The following is a 20,165-nucleotide window of genomic DNA, read 5'->3' as shown; positions in this document are numbered from 1 at the left end:
CATGCAAATTTGTGAATTAAATTAGTTTAAATGACAATGTTTAAATGACAAATAGATAATATGATCTGCACTACTGAAAATACCTAGGATCAGCTCTTCAATGCATTTTAGAATTTATATTTATTTCTTAGCGCTTCAAACATCATCAACATGAGTTTGCAGGTTAGATAATTGCATAGTTGATTTAATGAAATGTTGCTTATTTATATTTTAATTTAAATATAGTTATGAAAAAAAAATGTTTGTTTCAATCTGAAGTTGAAATAGTATAGTTATTCCATTATAATGAAGAATACATAAGTTGCTATTCCACTGAGGTTTGTAAGTAAATGTGATGATTTAACAATTTTTTATTGCTCTGAAGCACAACCTCAAAGTCCTGCCCTTTAACTGTAAGCCTCTACAGTTAAATGCGTTATTTGAGGTCCCTTAAATAAACTACCGGTACATACTGTTTTGGGGGCTGTCCTAACGTTCCATCAGTGGACTCTTTGTTTTCTCATCCATGTGCAAGCTAGACTTCATCACAGTTTGGTATGTAATTAAGGGACTGGCTATAGGGTCTTATTTTTGTTTGTCCAATGGCTCAATTAGAACAAATTAGAATTGACCCAACTTTCCTTTACATATTTTATAAAGAGACCAACCAGCTGACATAACCAGACAGTGGGTGCCCCAGAAGATGACTCATTTCACTCTAATTAGGAAAGAAAACTGGCTTTTGTTTGGTTGGGAGCAAGGACCTGCACACAGGGAGCTCATGGAGCCCACAAAAACAAAGTTCTATCCCGCTTACTATAACAATTTTCACTTACTGTCCCTTCAAAATATTCATTTTTTATAATGGTTTAACTTTGCTGAGAGTTCTGTACATCTGTTATTGTTAAAAATGTATCTAACAGTTTGATCCAGAGCTTAAACCAGAGGCAGAGCACTGCAGGGAAGAATCAGATTTCAGTGACACTATTATACCAAAGATCCCACTGATACAATTTAACACCTCTATTTAGAGGCTGAATAGTTTTCAAAAGGTGAATATTATCAAATACTGTTTTTGTCCACATTTTTGTTCTGATCTTTCTCTATCCTGTATCACAAAGCTGACTAAAGAGCTCCATATGCCTGTGTGGGTTGTTAATGAGCATCAAAATGAGTCACAGTTTTAAAGTCTTTGAAAACATTGACCCTATGACCACAGACCCAAGAAACTCAGTAGGCATCATTCAGTGAACTGGAAACAGACAGTTGTATGGGTTAGAGAAAATGGTACCAGGAGAGGAACAGTGCTGCAGAGGAGGATCCTGCTGGCATCCAAGCTGATTCATGTTGGCATGTTGTTTTTTGATCTATTCACAGACTTCCACTAATACTGAGCCATGTGTCTATCATGACATCCAGCTTTCCACCGACTGTCTATGTCCGACCAGACAAAAGAATATAATTACAATACAGAGTACCTCCTCAGACAAACAGATGCATGTGGTGGGAGTGTATTTGATTCAGAGTCTGCTCCTCATAGATGATGAGACATTAACAAATTTAATTGAGCCTTCAACAGAAATAAATACAAAAACAGCATGAATAAATAATTGACACAAAATTAGAAGTCATTTTATTGACAACTCTCCCTAGTCCTACCCAAATCCATTTTTAAAAGTTGCCATATATTCACAGTTTAATAGAACACATCACATTTGTAGAATCTTTTACAGATTGTCATTGAGTCCTGTTTGCAGCATGTTGCTGTTAATACAAGTAGTACTAACCAGATCTTTTAGACAAACAATAAGAACATAAAATATTTAGAGTAAAGACACATCTTCCAGTGTGTAAAAGAACATTTAAAAATGCATAGTAGTTTTATATATGAACCAGAGTAAGCTCTTAAAATTCTACAATTCTTAAAATTAAATCAAGTCATAAGCATATATCCCTCATCATGTACTCATGCATTCATACTACTCCAAAGATTTCTCATTCAGAGAAATACAAGAGCATTTAATCACTATATTTTTGTATTTCTCTGAATGAGAAAAATAAACCTGACCAAGAAACTGCACATAATTGAACCAAAATCCCTTTATATGATATAAGGACTTTTACCACTGTGATGAAAAATATGTTCACAATAGTAGGAAATATCCAATATAAAAAAAATACATTAAATAAAGAAGCTGCTACTTCCATATAGTGGTTAAAACTATGTTAATGTCAAGCTTACAAGGAACATAAAAATAATGTCAATAAGCAAGTCTGTGCAAATATAGTTGATATTTTTGGCATAAATATTTTCCCATACATGTGGCATTGGGTGAAAAAGTTTGAAATGGCAGGAAAAAAAATAACCATATACTGTATATGATTCAAAACAAATTAAAAGTGTAAAATAACGTGCAACAGTATACAACACAGCTACACACAAATATCCCATTGCTCAATGCTTAACAAGTCCAAAAAACAAGTGCTAAAGCATCAGTTAACAACATGCTGTGTGTTGAGAGTGGAGTTTCAAACCAAAGGTCACCTGGTGCATAGTGTCCTACATGTCCACCTAGAAATGTCTTCACATACTACAATAGTCCCGTTGCAAAACAAAGTAACACAATTATGAACAAAAGCAAATGAAATGAATGAATGAATGAATGAAACCAACTCTTCAGCAACTCATCCTTAAGGTTTGGTGCTGAAGACATTCAGGCTTTTGTGTCGTCACATCACGTAGGCTCCCCTTGCCATCTACAGAGGGCTTCTTCAGTCTACCAGCCTTAAACATAAATGCAATGCCCTTTTAAACAATGACTTTCGAATAGATAAACTGGCAACGTGTTTTTAAACATGTTGCAATCAAAGTTTAAATTCAGAAAACAGCCATAGGATAAATAAAGTTATAAACCACAAATAATGTACTAATGTAATGTACTCTAGAGGTACAGGGCAGTTACATGGCAACTTTGACATCCTAAATAGCATCACACAGCTGTTAACTTATTTTTTCATAAATATATTTCTATTGTGGAGAAAATATTTAAACTTGTTTATCTTTTCTGCTTAGTGTGTGACAGAGCAGTGACTCAGAGGAGGACAGCTCCAAACATTTGGGCTCCAGTGGAACCATTGTGTCAGTGGAGTTTGGGGCAGTGCGGTTAGTCCTGTCACATGTTATAAAGTGCAGTGTAATCGTGTCCCGTCTCGATGAGGGGCTCATCCGTGTCAGTCCGCTTTAACTCCTCATCGCTCTAGTCCAAATAACAGGGCTGCTCCTCTGACTTCAGTCTGCTGTACACATTAAGGTCAAGTGCTTCACTGTGTTTCTTAACTACATTTGCTCAGTACAAGTTACAGACCAGACCCAATAGTTGCATCATTGGTTTAATTGGGAGAGTTTTACTGAGTTTTATCCCCTCTCTTTGTTATGAAGATAAGCTTAGACATCTTAGATTCAGGAGCAGGACTACACCTCAAACCTGTCCCTACCATATTTATACCACCATCTCCGCTCCTCTCAGTTTTTTCATGTATGTGTCCCTCTGCCTCTCCTTCCTTTTCTACATTTCATCCCTGCTATCTTTAAGGTATGGGGGGGTTGTCAACTTATAGTAGAATCCCCAAACTGGATTTTGTTGACCATAACATATATCGTGAACATAGTCTTCATGCATAATAAGGTTGTATTACATTTCACTTGCTAGTGAACTTGTTTGTGTTTACCTGTTTAAGTGAGGTGGCTGCTAGAGTGTTCCGGCATGTAGTGACTCCACATAAGACAGGGCACTCTGCATGGACGTTAGACAGTAGCCCTCCTCTCCTATCAGGTATCTGATGGAAAATATCACAGGTTTAAGATTTTCTCCTAAATTCACTGAAAAGTCACTGTTGAGTCCAAGTCACACATCTCCGCTCATTGTGCAAAAGCAAATTGGCATTTAAGGCATTTCTAGGTATCTCTGTTTAATATAGAGTTTGATTGTATCATATTTTTATGTTGGATACAGATCAAGCCTGCTACCTTGGTTACTCATCAGCAGATAAGCAGCTGAAAATGGAAGGCTATGGTATGGTACATTGTTTTATTATTTTAATGAATCCATAAGAAAAGAGCATTAATGTAAATTTCCTTACTAGGCTGACTCACCCTTCATGAATGAACTCTTCAAGAGCAGCACATTCAGAAACCAGCTGAGGACACTGGGAGCGCAGAGCCACATAAGAAAGGATTGGCAACAAGTCATCTGCACCACTGAAACACGCCACCACAAAAGATGTCACCAATTAATAGAATTCTTACACCTCATAAGACACATACCCTTTGTGGTCATCATGTAGTCAAAATCCAGGGCTCTTTTTGCAGTCTAAGGTTGCAACTAACAAGTATTTTAGTAGTTGACTAGTCACAAATAATTTTTTTGTTTAGTCAACTACACAACTACCGATTATTTCTATTGTATATTTTTAAAATACATATTAACCAGAAAAAAACAACAAACCAATGAAAGACTTCTAGATAGAGAATATTTATAAACAAAATTAATTACTGATCAAAATAAAAAATAGTCCATTCTTTAGTGGATAATAGTCCATTCTCTTAGTAGTCAACTAGTCATAATTATTCCGATTAATCATTGCAACCCTATGATATTCCCAAACCAAACAAAAATAAAAAATGAATTTAATGCATGCATACCCTAGTAATACAGATTTCTGCATGCTAGGAAACAAGGTTGTTTGGGGATATGAATGATTAAGCAGTTTTCTCTGTAACCAGGGTCTGTGGGGAGGACAAATTACAGCTTGACCTGATGACAACAGATAGCATTCCCTTAGTGTGCAGAGAGGGAGTGTTTGTTTATGAGCTCTTACACGCAGATCTGACTGCGATGGTTAGTTTGCGTGAGAATAGGGGCCTTGGTCCTTGGACAAGCCTGATACATGTCACCGGGTACCACCCTCTGGCTTATTCCACAAGGTGTGGAAGGCTCCAGTAACCACTGAGCAGGACCGCACACCGTCTACAATCACTTTCCCGCCCACTTGGATTAAAACTGGGATTTCCACATACCAATCAATCCAGCAAAGGTTTATTCATTTCAATTTATTAGAAATGGTATGGCACAATTGAAACTGGTGGATAAGAGTTATACATCTATAGGATAATGTACAAGAGTTTAGTTTAGAGTTTAGTCCATTTTCTAGTAGTATTTTTGCAGACACTTTTTGTGGAGACAATAGTACAATCCACCACTATCATTGGCAATAGGTACTTGTGAAATTCACTGTTATTTCCAAAAAAACTGAAACATAAAAGGGAACACAGATAATCGTCCTCAGCTAAGAGTCAATGGTTTTCAAACAGACATTACTTAACTTGAAGAGTCCATTCCCACATTCCCACCTACTCCAGGCTATTTGAATATTGATGTCAGTACACCTCCACTGTGACATAGCAGTGCATTACAGCGTGTCTCAGTGCAGACTGTTTGTTTATGAACCTCTCACGCAGACCGGTCTGATGCTTGCTTGCGTGAGAAAGGGGGATTTCTAGTTCAAAACTTAGCCCAATACATGTAACAGTATCCTCTCCTCTTGTGAGTTTTTACTAGGAGTGGAATTAACTTGAGATTCAACATTATACTAAAATATTTGTAGCATTATACTAAAATATTTGGATTTATTGGTTTCAAAGTGGAAAAGAAAGAATGTAAATTTTTGCTGTAGTTATTGTAGCAATGCTTCATTAAAAAATTCCAGTTTCAAATATCAATTCTTCAAGTTGTGGCCATGTCAGTATTAGAATTGGAATATGCGAAATGCATTTTGTGGTATTATTCCTTGTCCTCAAGTGCCCTCTTTTAGGGGCTCTTGTAAACCTTTTGTCCCACTCTTTAACTCTTCATCAATTACACAAAGCTCCTCAGCCCTTGATGTGTATTGGATCCACTCCAAAACTAGACAAGACGACCCACTTTCAAACCGCTCAGAAACAGCACTATGGGGGGCCAATAAAGCTACAACAGTCACCGCTGTGGCACGCCTGACAGTGGACTGATGAGAAGTGACGGAGCAGCTACCCAGGCAGAGCCCCTCAGCATATTTGGTACTGGCTACATTTTGGGACATGTTTTGAGCAGTGGGACATGTACTTACATGGCTGCAGTTTTGGGAGTTGAATCAGTTTCATGTAGACATCTATAATCTTCTGCACAGGCACAAATGACCCGTAATGTTCTCACTGTGAAATAATGTATAATATATTCATGAAACAAATATTAACTTATCATAGTGAAGTATAAGTACGAACCAATACAGTCGAGTTTCCTCTGAGGGCAGCAGTCTTTAATGAGCAGTCTGAGCTCCAGCACTGCAGACTCATATGGGTAGGAGTCTTGCAGGGTGCTCACATTAGGAGGGAATAGTTTGATTGGGACCCCAACATCTCCAGGTGAAGAATCTCCATACAGCCTCACACTGGCTTCAAACGCCAACTCTCTCTCCCTATTCACCTTCCTGAGACAAAAACATTGCCAAAAGAAAAAAATTATAATGATATAAAAAGTCCAATGAGGTCACTGAGATATTCCTGATAAATCATTTACATGTATAAACTTGACCAACCAATATATCGGCAATACTTTTATTTATTTATTTACTAAAAATGCAAAGGTTTACTTAAGTACAATTAAGCAAGAGTCTCGGACCTGAAAACCCTCATACAAAGACTGTCCAGTTGCTATTTAGATAATTGGAAGAGCAACACTGCCACATGGTGGTCAGAAAGAATAAGACAGATAAAAAACAATTTCACAGACTTGGATTTGTTACCTGAAGAGTGCCATCAGGGCACTCCACAGTGGAGTGAAGAAGGCCTCCTCGATGCTGGCCAGACAGAGGTCCTTGGAGGTGGCTGTGTTTAAACACTCAAAGGAGAGCAGACACAAGGACAGGAGCTGCTCTGAAAAAACAAGCACAAAGTGTTAACATTTCCCTTCCTGCACTGGGGCTGCTCCACAGATCGCACTAAAAACACAGGAGCAGTGGAGCAGTGACTTACCAATAGCTATGTGGATATCTTTAACAATGGCTTTGAGGTGATCTTTGATAGCCCTCATCTCCATCTCCTGGATGGGTACATCACTGGGGTCTAACTGAACAGACTGGAGTTCTGGGTTTAAACTGCATTGATCTGTACCGTCTTGAGGAGGCACCCAGTCTATCTGGGAGAGGAACTGCTCCAGATCCTCAAAGGAGTTCTCCCGGTCTACTGTGGTCTCGCCCTCCTCATGGTCCGAGGAGAGGTGTTGTTCCTGACACTGTGAAGGCGACAGTGAAGTCTCGGTGCTAAAACTGTGGCTACAAACGCTGCTGCTCACTCTCCTCTCTGGCCTCCTCAGGGTATCTGCAAGAACATCACAAACACAGGTAAAATGCAAAAGAAATGTATATATTGCGCAACATTTGTTAAATAAGAGCATACCTGGCTGTAGGAGGTTTTGGGAGCTGAGTGATGGTCTGAGCTCCACACCAGGACTCTGGAGCAGACCTTTACTGACAATAGGGTAGAGACTATTGTAGATGCGATACTGATATTTCCTCAGCAGCTTTACAACAGGGTGGTCTGCCTGACTGAAGGGATACAAATGCATTAGTGTGTATGCTATGCACAAAACAGGATTCTCACTCATTTTTTTAGATAGAAAGTAAGCAGAAGCCAATACTTTATTCAAAACAACCAGATTACTCAACACTTTTTTTCATATATATCTTTATCGCCAATAATCAATTTAGCATGGGAATTAAAGCATCAAAATCAAGAGTCATACTAAAAAGAGTAAAAAGATTCTGTAATTCACACTGGAATGATCAATAGCCTATGTTATTTACAGGCTTTACTCAGCTTGCACCGATTAGATAAAATGCTTATGAGGCGGTGATCTTACCTGAGGAGGTAGGAGACTAGCTCACTCACTACATTAATATTGTCAGGATTCATTTTAATCTTGGTTTTCAACAGTTTTGGCCAATCCTTAAAACAAAACAAAAAAATAAAATAAAAAATGGAAAACTTGTGTACTTAGCAATAATTGGGTACATTATACATTTACACATCACGGTGGTTGCTTACATGGTCTTGTTCATATTCCAGCACATTGGTGTAAAGAATCCTCTGCTCCTGTTCCTCTGCAGTCATGGCCCCAGATGCTGCAAATCTCCTAATGAAGAAAGACAATATTATTAACATTATTTTCCCTAAAATGCCTGACAAAATGTACTCCAATGTTAAATGTTTCTGAACCTCTTGGAGCATAAACCAGGGGTGGGCAAACTTTTTGCCACACAGGCCACAATTCGCTCTAAAATTTAACAGAGGAGCCGGGCCAGGGTATGTATATGTATGTGTGTGTGTGTGTGTGTGTGTGTGTGTGACACGATCTAGAGCCAGAGGAGACCCAACTGGAGTCTCCTACCATCCAGGACTCCTCAAACCCAGAGGAAAGAGGTCCAGCCCAGGTAACACCAAAAACATTACTGCAAAAATGGAGTTGGAGTTGCAAAACGTCAAGGACAAGCTCCAGAAGAAAGAGAAAGAGCTGGATAGTGTCAGCAGTTTACATAACAATATCAGACAGCATTTTCACAGTGCACTGAGGGACAGAATACAGCTCATACAAGAACTGACCTTTGCCAAAAGGAACATGGAAGCAATGAGCAGGACACAAAGAACAGGACACTGTGATCGCTGCCCTGGAACACCAAGACCAGTCTGATCCAGAGGCCTGCAGCCATGAAGGGACAGTCCAGAGCAGGAGTGGCAAAACCAAGGCCAACGAGCAGAGGGACAACACAATAACGCTAATGATGGACAAGAAAACAAGCATCAACACTATCGGAGATGCTACTAAAAACGAGATGTCCAGAAAGGCGCAACTTTCAAAGCTGCAGTTGTACAAGGAGATGTGATTCCTAAAAATGGAGAAGAATCTTGAATGTGCTCTTAAAAGCAACAAAGGGCACAGCAAAGTAAAAGACGAGTGGAGGAGCAGAGGAGGCGGCCCGGGCATTACCAGCGCTAAGGCAGCTCCAATCATGACCTTTGATCCCTGCATTATGACAAAATAAAACTCAAACGATTTTAAATATCTGTTATTCAGGTTTTATTGTTTTACAGTCCAAACCTGACTTACATGTTGCCGCATAACTGGTCACTATTATGAAGGATATTGGTGAATTCTGAAGTAAAAGTAAAAATTCAAAAAATACTCAAATAAAAGTATTAAAGTACCTGTTTAAATGTGTATTTAAAGAGTAAAAAGTAAAAGTGTTTAGCTGTTTTAAGATTTTGAGATCTTACAAAGCTGGAGCCCCCAAACTTCACTGAGGGCCATATCTTGAAAAATATTCGACACAGAAGGCCACAGACCACTGGTGAATACAGTCAATAATTCAAATGGTTAGTTTAACATAGTTTTGACTTTATAGTTTAAATAAGGCTTGACATATAATATTAGGTCTGTATGACAATGCAATGTGATGTTATTTAGGTTATATTTGTAGAATTACTCAAATTTGCCATAAAAAGTACTGATTATGATCAATTGGACCAGTTCACCTGAAGGCCTGAGGGCCAATAAACATTGGTCCAAGGGCTGCATTTGGCCCCCGGGCCATAGTTTGGACACCCCTGGTATAAACAGAAGAAAATGTGATTTTGAACCCCACCTAGATTTTTGGGGTAAATATAAGAAGTAAAGCTGCTGCTGAGAGATATTTACAGACATAATCCCCATGTTGTGGTTGAAACCTATATTACAAAAAAATATACATCATTTTATTTATAGTATGTATAGATGTATTTTTTGAGAACAGAGTGTTTGATTGATCTGAGGTTTATAGCTTATTTTTTTTACATAGCCAGAAGCTTGATAATTCCCTTTTATCAGATTGTTGACAATGAATCAATGAATGAGGGCGATTTATGTAGTCATGTTGTACCTGTTGGCTTCTTCCTGTAGCCGTAGCCTCCTTTGTTCCATTTTTCTTTGAAGCTAACAGCATAATATTGAGGAGAACTCTCATCAAATAAATATACAAAATATAATCTACTACACATTGATTAATCCCATGATAGAAATCTGGGTGATCATAAGGCTGTCAACTATAAGGATACAGCGTCCTGTCTGGCTCTAGCAATGATGAGGTTCTCCATCATCTGCCTTTGGAGAGACAGCGTCTGCAACAACAAAACCACACAACACAGGCTTGAGAAATGTGCAAACTATTGTGCTAATAAATACAGTGAAAAATCGACCTATTATTTACACAGAACCTCCTTCATATCGGATTTTCCTCTTTTTTTTTTTTTAGGTTGCAATACACCCTTTTGCACCGCTGTAGGACCGGGCCTGCACTGTGGAACATTCCAGGCACAGCAATCAAGGAGTGGATGAATCAATCTCCATGGAGACAAGCAGATGGAAGACCTTCCACCAAAAAATAAATCACACAGTGCATGTTATGTCCATTATGGTTTCCTAGTTGAAATACGATATGACAATAAAATTATTTCTATGGTTTCATAGCTTCAACAAAAACTATCATTTTGTAGCAATTAGCATACGAAGTAACTTTTATTTACACAGAAAGAACAAATCTGTAATGCCCTAAACCGGACAATTTAAGTCTAAAGAAGTGACGGGTTTGGAGAAACTTCGATGTCAGGTAACATAAAAGTTGTATTCCTACATTTTCTTCACGATGTCAGAAATAGCCTCAACCAGCGGAGTGTTTAATCGCTTTGCCACTTTGTTGAATTTACCTTGAAGAAAGTCTTGAGTTTTCTCCAATAATTACGTAGCTCCACTTGATTGCTTTGACGCCGAAACATTTTTTTTTTTCAGTTTGGGTGAAGTTTGGCCGTTAAAACAATACCTAAACAAACAAAGTAAAACTATGACCGTTACACTGTCGTGTTTGGTCACTATTTCAGACACAGTACAGTCTACGGACACGAGTAGAAAAGTCCAACGCGAGAAAGATCCGCCGCTCTTTAGTTTCCACTGGAGGCTGTGGCGCGTGCAGCAGATGATAGAGACTGACAGTGCGCGTGGGCTTCATCAACACCGCACCGGAAATACTACACTTCAAAGTAAAAGCTCATGGATGTACCCTCAATGGTTCCCTCAAACATTAGACTGTATATTCAAACACATATATAAAGTATATGTGTATAGTGTATATACTTTAAAATAGGCAACTTCACACACCTTGCATAGCATGAATGTGGTATGTGCGTGTGAGTGATTAGTGGTGGTAGGAGGGTCTGAAGGCGCAGATTTGCAGCATTACTTCCATCAGTTTACGCTAGGGCAGCTGTGGCTACAGTAGTAGCTTAAACCATCATCAAGTGTGGAGTGAATGAATAATGACAAAAGTGAAGTGTTAAAGCGCACTTTGTGAAGATTGCAGATGCTGGAGACTTATATGTCCCCAGCATCCAGCAAGAGTATGGCAAAGCCATAATTACTGTCACCTCCCACATGTTTCCATCCTGATTAAAAGCCTGGAGGCAAGAAACAACAATGTCGTCACTCCGCACATCATTCTAAGTTCAAGGGTTCAAAATGATGAATTACCTATGCTCTTAACATTGAAAAGTGCACAATAATGAAAGAAATACATGCATTCATTTATAAAAATGAATAATATACAGAGTCTGTGGTTTTGTGAATAATTTAGAACAATGGCAATTGCGTAATATTGTTGTAATATGGTCCACTCTTTGAACTAAACAACCAATTGATTAGCTTTGGTGACCATGTAAAGAATCATCTACAGGCACAGTCCAGTTGTGTCACAAGCTTTTACTGACACAAGTTTTGATCTCCTCTTGCTATGCCAAAACCTCTTACCAAAGAAGTCTTCTGATATGCCTGACCAGGAGGGAGTCGAGCCAGGCGGGCCTCATAATTAGCCTTTAGCTTCTGGTTTAAACGGGATGCCTCTTCAATGGGTGTCAGCTCCCTAAACATAAACCAAAAGAGATTTTGGCAACAATTAAGTGAAAATGTGTACCAATTTTGCAGTCATACAAATAAAACACTAACCCTAACAATACAAAACAGCAGTACACAATCAATAATATTAATGACTAAGCAGTGATTTATGTATGTTATTCTGCTCATGTAATATGAGAAACAGGAGCACTTTGTTGCTCCATTGTATTTAGTGCATTAAAGCTGGAGTACCTGGAGGAAACCCACACAGAATCAAGGAGTACAAGCAAATCATCCAATCTGCAAATCAGACCCACAACTTTCTTGCTGTGAGTTATATGACAAATTATTAGTTATAATAATATAAAGTTATAATTTGTTATATAACTGTCCAGTTTACAATGTCTTGGCATATGCATAATGTCAATATTTCACTGAAACTTATCAGTCATTGGTCTGGCAGGGCTGGAAGGATCCATACATTCTTGGAAGAGCTGCTATTTCATGTGCTGGTGACTTCATTTGATAAAACCTTAAAGATTAAAGTAACAAAGCTAACATCATCATACACCCTTGGTGTATGTTTTACTCAATGAATATGAAACATTTGTTAGATAATAAGTTTATACAAGCACAACTTTCAAATTTGAAACATTGATATCAAGAATTCCTCACTATTCTTTTACTCTCTTACTTTTTGCTTGAATCCTCTAACTCCATTGTCTGCAGTTTTTGGAAAACCTCTGGTGGCATGAAGGATGAGGGCAGTCCCCCACCATCAGACAAGACCCTTCGATGTGTCTTTGTTGGGCTACTGGACTTGGGCCTTTTGTCAGCAGAAGTATCGGAGGGAGACACTGTGATAAGAGGATTAAACACACAAAAAACGATTGGTTTAAAGATTTGTCATGTGGCACAAGATTGGCCAATTTTGATTTACGGCTGTGGTTTTGGAAGTGATTGAGTCCTATGAGGATTAGAGGGGCAGGGCTGACCTGTGTTAGCAGCACTGGTCAGAGGAGTTATGGAAGGCTGTGTGCTTTCTGACTGATCCACAGAGGAAACAGAGTGGGTGGGGGTTTGGGCAGGGAGGGCTGTGCTCTTCTCTATAAAGGACTTGGCTCTCTCTAGACACTGCTCAGCCAGCCTCAACATCCGCTCCACTTCCTGCTTCTGATCATCATCCCCTGAAGAGAGAAGAGAGATGAGTCAATGACGTTTGTAATTTTGTGGGCCTCGGGTGGGTGGTATTAACATTTTTTATTTTTTTTATCTCAATGTGTTTGTGCATACTTGAAGCAAGAATCAGACAATATTTTGGCAATGCAAAAGTGTGCTAAAAGTTGTATTTAAATGTATTAGCTGAGGTTTAAATATCTGACAAATGTGAAAGAACTGTAAAATTACCCACAAATGGGCAGAAAAGAAAACATTTACTGGTATACCCTTATTTACACAGCTATGGCACAATTTTGCATTTCTTTCTGCATTTTGGGATATGACATTAGACAATGTCAGTGTTTTTATTTAAAAAAAACCCAAAACAAATAACAACATGTAGTAAACATGTTGATTTGGACTGAATGGAAAACAATGCAAATTCCTTGTAAATGCCAGATCTAATATGACTTTCCAGAATAATGTGTTCAGTGTCTGCAGAGCTAGCTAGTCCTGAAATTAAGGCAAGGCTTATTTGCTGAACAGTTGTACTGACATTTAACCAACTAGACTATGTAAATGACAGTCATGCTGTTGGGTTTAGACACAGTGCTTACTTTGGGATGTGGCTTCCTCTAGCAGTGCATAAGACAGAAAGTGAATAATCCTAAGATATTCGCAGTAGGCTTCCTGCAATAAGACAAGAATAAAACAACAAGACATTCAGCACCGTTTAAGGCAAGAAACAACAGAAACTTATAATTGACAAAGACAGAAGCTATACACTCCTATAGCCTGTTTATGTATGTTCTGTATGTCCCCTGCACAAGGCAAAAAACTGTCTGATCCTTGGACTAATCTTAGAGATGCTGAGGCTTTTACTTATCACGACAACAACGACATCCTCACACATTCTAAAGTCAGAACAAGTATGAGACAGAAACCAAGCATGAGTGAGCAGGAGATTAATATTTAGGATAGTGAAGAACTGAATGACACGGTGGTGAAATTTCAGAAAAGGGCATCATTTCTTAAACCAAGTGAAGGCTGAAATTTAATAAAAGTAAACTAAGGACTACAATGCTATAGGTTAATAATGATTATTCCGAGATTGGACAGCAGCATAGGTATTTTATGCTGAGTGTTTTCCAGCCCTGTGGGGGAGATCACCAAAGGCCATGTCTCCTGACAGCTGTCCACAAACACTGTCTTCAGCCTTCAGTGTAAATGGATCTGAAAGAACTGAGAGACATACACTCCGTTCTTACCTGGTGTTTGTTTCCCGCGTCCAGTTGAATAGCAGATTTGGCCATTTTCATGGCATATTGAAGCGGCTTTACGCCGCTGTGAGCTGTCGCCATCACCAATGTTTACTTCACAGTGACTCTCACTCGGAATCAGCCGCGCCGGTCCCGCTGGTGCCGCTGGGACAGTGTGGCGCCCTCTGCTGCCTCGGAGAACACACGCTGCCCTTGCGGATATTTGCTAATGTAAATTAAATAATCAAACAAACATGATAAAGTATTTTACACTTACAGTATAAAGGCTTAGTTTCAAAGTAATATTAATTTAATTCAAATAATTATGGGGTTATTTGAATGTTGGATGAGTCAGTTGCAAATCCACCTTCACCAATAATAATCAGTCAATCCGATGAAGACTGTGCCCCTTCTGTCACATGTGAAACATCTGAAGTCTGATCAAACCAGGACAAGATGACACGCTGCTCCTGATCTGAGCACGGATGCTCTGGGTCTCTTTAGAAAGTGCTTTGAAGTTGCTCATCCCCTGAGTTAGAGAGTCTGCTCTGTGAGGGCAGCTCTTAGTGACACTGGACTTCGATCACAGAAGATATTCTTAGCACAACATGGGGCTTCTGTGCATCTCAAATGAATTGTCCCAGTCAGCCATAAGCAGATGAATATATGTGGATGAAAAAAGATAGCAGTGCAGTTTGTAACTTTGTCATTGTAGTGTCTGCTTGTTATTGCCTTTGCCTTGTCAAGAATCTTGCATAGCCTTATATTACCATAAATTCCAGACGTTTATTGCCATAGTGTGGACCCTTCCAGGCAAAGTAATAACATCTCCTTGGAAGAACCTTTAAAGAAAAGCATAACCTGAATGCAAAATCATATTTTAGAAAACATAAATAAATAAATCAGTTGACCAGATTAAATTAGATGTTACAGGATCCACCCTCCTGATAGCAGAGCATACTTGAATACAATGAGAAAGATGAGAGGGCCTGAAGGATTATACTTTCATAAGCTCTGAAGATTTGGTGAGGGGATTTAAGGTTTCTTGATATACGTTATAGATTTTAGCAGGTTAACATGCTTCTAGATAAAAAAAAAAACAAAACTTTGTTCAAATGGAGCATATGAATTTAATTCTAAATTATGAACTTGAAATAAGCCTAAATTTAAGTAATTGATGCAGTCTGCATCATCTGTCTGTGATGACCACCTCACATGCTGTTGTATCAGGCAGAGAGGTACCTTATTTTACAGCAAAATGTGTTCATATCAGCATTCGGTAATGAACTTTAGGCCTCATTCATGAATGTTCCACTTAAATTTTATTTAAACTTAAAAAAGGTACTGTTCTCCAAAAACAGGTGGTCACAGATACATTTAGTAAAACCAGTGTTAAACCAGTCAAAAGCTTTGAATGTGTCCTTTCTGTTGACACATTTTAGCCCTGCCTCTAACATTCAGCAGGCTCTTCTCATCTCTGCACTCATTATTCATGCGAGGCTGCTGTGTAACCCAAACCTTCATGTATCTTTTTCTCATAACTTATTGGATAGCTGAAATATTTATGCAAGCATTTAAATATTTATTCTTGTGATCACGTGACCCAGTGTCTAAACTCACCATGAAACTGATACATAATATAATAATCAGCACTTCATTATGGACTAATCCTACTGCTTCACAAAGGTTGTCAATGTTACCAGTGATACTTACATTTGAAATCCACTTTCAAAAGACAGAAGAGCAATACGGATGTTGGTCGGTGGAAGAAGTTGTATTGTTGTGTAATTCATTTGTGATATTTTGATTGTTCTCAAATATGTTATAGAACAGTTATCATTAAGGTCTCAGTAGTAGCAGCTGTATTTTCCAGAACTATATACACACAAGTAAATGCTAGACTGTTTATAAGTTTATATTCTAGGCTGGTGAATCACAGTATAATCACAATGCATTATCCTGGCTACTGCCTCCTCCTTTGGCCCTTTCTGTCACTGTATGACTGACAGCTTTTCGCTTCATACAAAAAGGACTTCGTAAAGCGCAGGGAATTATCCACTTTGAGACACTCTTTGTGTAGCAGCCAGTGATTAAGTCTTTCCACAATGATACAGATTTGTAACAATAATACTTCCTATAACAACTACTAAAAGAACAAGAAATAACCAGACAGACGACTATGACGACAAATAGACTTTATTGTTGCTTTGGGCATACAAACTGCTTCTACTATATAAAGGTTGAGTCCCTGAAGATTAACCTGGGAATTAAACACAGAGATAAATGAAGTCAAATGTGAATTTACTGAGGGCCTATGTACAGAGTGTACCTGTCAGTATCACGTTGATTATAGCTTGTTTTCAATTTGTTATGGAGGATTACACCAGTACTGCTCACGTTGGCTCTCAGACCAGAAACTGGACCAAACCTTTAAGACAATAGTGAGGAAAAAAATGTTTGTTTGTTTTTTTTTTTTGTTTTTTTTTGTTTTTTTGTTTTTTTTTACAAGTAAAGTATATAGACTATAACAGATATAGCTTTGTCATAGTTTTTGAACAACTGAACCAAGAAAATGCAATCATCTCCTAAACCTTTGCAAGTGCTCCATGTTTCTATAACCAATACTATATTAGTTCAACTTTGTGCTTTCACTAAACGCTGCTTTATCTGAAATAAAATAAAACAAACAAAATTATCACTGCCACTCATAACACTCTTATAACACAGTTGGAGTAATATTGCTTTGTCATAAATGCTATCACTTCATTTGATGTCTTTTTGTTCCCTATTTGTCCCCTGCTGAAAGTGTGATGGCTCTTCACCATGAACCCCCTGCTAGCTACCACAAATGTATAAACAAAGCAAAAATAAATAGAAACTGACACTAAAAACACTTACACGTTGTCATAGTGAGTGAGGAAATGGGAGCTGTGCTGTGGGGTCAGAGGAAATGTCCTATGGTTTGGGGCATTGTGGAGGAATCCTGATGGCTCCTATAAAAGAATTCTCTCAGATCAAAATGACACAATATTTTACAGCACAATAATATAATATAATGGTAAACTGGACCTGACCTTTTTCCCTGTGGTCTTCAGGAGACTGGGGGCTTGAGTCCTCCATGGAGAGGGCAGGAGGGAGCTCTGATGCAGAAAAGATTATATAATTAAAGATTTAAAAATGAGTATGTGAAAACAGCTTATGGGACAGCTGTATATGACTCACTGGACAGGCCAGGGGAGCGTTAGTGCCTCGGGTGTAGCCTGTTTCTCGACATGCATGGCTGCGCAGGTTGGGGATGACCTTTGACCCCTGAAACACATTTACAAATATGGAGCTTTTTATTAAAGTCTGCACTTTTTAGGCAAATTTATTCTTTGAAGTTAACCTGCAAATGAGAGGGGGCCTGGAAGTCGGTCTTCATGACAGTGTTGTGGGTATATCGAGCCTCAAACTACAATAAAATAATATTACACTTATTTTAAATTTAAAACGAAGGTCAATTACATGTAAAGCTGTAGATAATACCAACCGGGGTACAGGTTTTGTTTGTAAACGTGTTGATCTGCAGGTCCTCTCCTTTTGTGAAGCCTGAATCTCCTTTTAGACCAATATTTATAATTTTTTCTGGAGACACTAAAAACAAAATACATTTAAATAGAAATTATACTTTTAAATAAAAAAATCTGAATGATCATACCTGTTGGTACTAGAGGATGTGTCACATATAGGCTTTGGTATTCTGACTGGAAAGAAACTGTGGTAAATACTTAATATGTCACAGTTAGGGAGAAAATCAGAGCATTGTTTACCTTCTCATTCTGGCACAGTGGCTTAGGGGGCACATTCAGCTGAAAGAATCCACTTTCTCTTTTGTAGAACAGACTTGGTTTTGACCCAGAGCCATCATTATAAACATAAGGCTGGTAATGCCATTTGGTCTGAGTAATATAATTGTCAAATAGAAGTGACCTGGAAAAAATGCAACCGATACAATTGTACATATATTTATAAATTATACAATTACAAAAATTACCAACACTGGATCTATGTCCATTTTGAATTTCTCCATAGGGTTGTAAATGTTACCGTCAGCTTCATTATACAGTGATTTGCATAAAGATTTGGCATCAGTTATGAACCAGGTGCCACTCTTAAATATTCTGTAATACACACACATCTTATGATCATCCTCATGATGCACTAGCCTATTATGAGAAATATTTTACACAGTGATGTGTTATTTCTAATCAAAACACAACATTAGTGTACCATTGCATTAATTATTATTTCTGTTTATATTTTGCATTAATATTGTTTTGCATTACTGAGGCAGTGAAACCCATCTGCTAATGGTAATTTAGAGGAATAATTTTACACCTGTGACATGCAGCAAATATGATTGGTTACCCCTTTTAGACATGTTTATGGAACTCATGACGTAACAAGCTTTTTTTTCTCCGGCAGAAGCCAATCAACCAAGATATCCAGACATGGTGAAAACAAACTCACATATACATTGAATTATACAGAACATCTTTGGCACTTTGGTAAGTAGAGCATCACAAAAATGGCTTCTTAGATGATGATGATAATGGGGCTGCATAATATTTAACTCACCCATATTGAGGGTTGTCAATGAGGTCCAAAGGGGGACGGTATCCCAGAACAAGCCGCTGGTTGTTAGTGAAACCTGATTCACCTGGACGGTACCTCTTTCCTGCATGGGTCATGATTCAAGTACAGTCAAATGGCCTAAGGTGTAGTTACTGGTTTCATGTGTACGAGGATAGTGTTTTTCTGTTCTCACCATCTGATGTGTGATTGGGGGTGTGCAGGGTGCTGCTGGTGATCCGGCCCCTGCTGCCTGTTGCTCCAACACTGCTCGTGCTCCTCTGCTCAGCCATCTGTGACTACTGTAATGAAACCCTACACTCACAACAGTGACTGCAGGCCATGTGTGCCAAGACCATGAGACCCCAACAAATGTTTCAGACTTATAGAATTTTTTGATTTGAGTAAGCCTGCTCTAAATCAATTCCAATATGTTAATATTATGTATATTTAGCTATATCTGTAATGTTTTTGCATCATGCCATGTGTTCATAAGTAAACTGGTGACTGTTGCTAGGAAAGGTATTAGCTGTACCCAGACAATGAACAATGGATAGTGTGCTGCATAACACGCTGAGAAAGTGATCATAAATAAGTGCTATTTTTAAAACATTTTAAGGTAATTCCTGTTTTATTGTTTATTTTAAAATCAATTTACATCACATACAGCACAAGCAGTTTGATTGAATAATATATCCTTACTTTAGACTAATTTAACCTACTTAACAAACTGAAATACAATACTGAAAAAAATGTTTTGCTTTCATTGCTTAATTTGTTCTCTTGTCTTTCCAATATTATAAAACAATCAGACAGACTGGGGACAAACTATCATTACTGTGTCTTAACTGTGCGTCTGTGTGCAGTCCATAACCACAGGAGGGCAGTGTGGTGATGCACTGATTCCACAACAGCTTGGATAAAGATATTAAGGTTATGTAAAATGATGGATGGCTTGAAATTTCCGTGACATGTTGATAAAGATGCCCAGCTGAGATTGAGAGGTAGCACAAGGCTGTTAGCTATTACCATCGTTAGGCTACAGAAGCATTGTGGCCTAAACACATTGTACCTCATAGGATGGGCTACAGAAATGTATTTAGGCTTTCAGATTTTGTCATAGTGTTATATCATAGGTGTATCATGCGGTAGA

At 38.3% G+C, this 20,165-nt stretch overlaps 2 protein-coding genes across 2 annotated transcripts; both read right to left on the bottom strand.

The window, feature by feature from the left end:
• Positions 1-1,521: 1,521 nt before the first annotated feature.
• Positions 1,522-14,533, bottom strand: vps9d1 (VPS9 domain containing 1). Its single transcript, XM_033968462.2, has 17 exons — positions 14,411-14,533; positions 13,760-13,832; positions 12,980-13,171; positions 12,679-12,841; positions 11,901-12,012; positions 10,160-10,222; positions 9,985-10,037; positions 8,117-8,204; positions 7,932-8,017; positions 7,469-7,617; positions 7,046-7,390; positions 6,817-6,946; positions 6,296-6,501; positions 6,142-6,226; positions 4,133-4,237; positions 3,709-3,816; positions 1,522-2,764 (listed from the first exon to the last, which is right to left on the bottom strand). Exons 1-16 carry the CDS (start codon positions 14,501-14,503, stop codon positions 3,729-3,731), a joined length of 2,031 nt encoding a protein of 676 aa, XP_033824353.1. The 5' UTR covers positions 14,504-14,533; the 3' UTR covers positions 1,522-2,764; positions 3,709-3,728.
• Positions 14,534-16,630: 2,097 nt separating this feature from the next.
• On the bottom strand, positions 16,631-19,326 carry ppp1r32 (protein phosphatase 1, regulatory subunit 32). The gene is made up of 11 exons (XM_055222218.1): positions 19,209-19,326; positions 19,019-19,118; positions 18,211-18,370; positions 18,099-18,144; positions 17,931-18,025; positions 17,787-17,852; positions 17,624-17,710; positions 17,476-17,541; positions 17,300-17,394; positions 16,731-16,829; positions 16,631-16,661 (listed from the first exon to the last, which is right to left on the bottom strand). The coding sequence occupies exons 1-11, from the start codon at positions 19,303-19,305 to the stop codon at positions 16,631-16,633; spliced, it is 942 nt and encodes a 313-aa protein (XP_055078193.1). The 5' UTR covers positions 19,306-19,326.
• Positions 19,327-20,165: the final 839 nt, after the last annotated feature.

This window comes from Periophthalmus magnuspinnatus, chromosome 6 (genome assembly GCF_009829125.3).
Source record: "Periophthalmus magnuspinnatus isolate fPerMag1 chromosome 6, fPerMag1.2.pri, whole genome shotgun sequence".
Taxonomy (NCBI): domain Eukaryota; kingdom Metazoa; phylum Chordata; class Actinopteri; order Gobiiformes; family Gobiidae; genus Periophthalmus; species Periophthalmus magnuspinnatus.
Note: the sequence above shows the minus strand (reverse complement) of the source record. Positions and strands in the feature narration are given on the sequence as shown.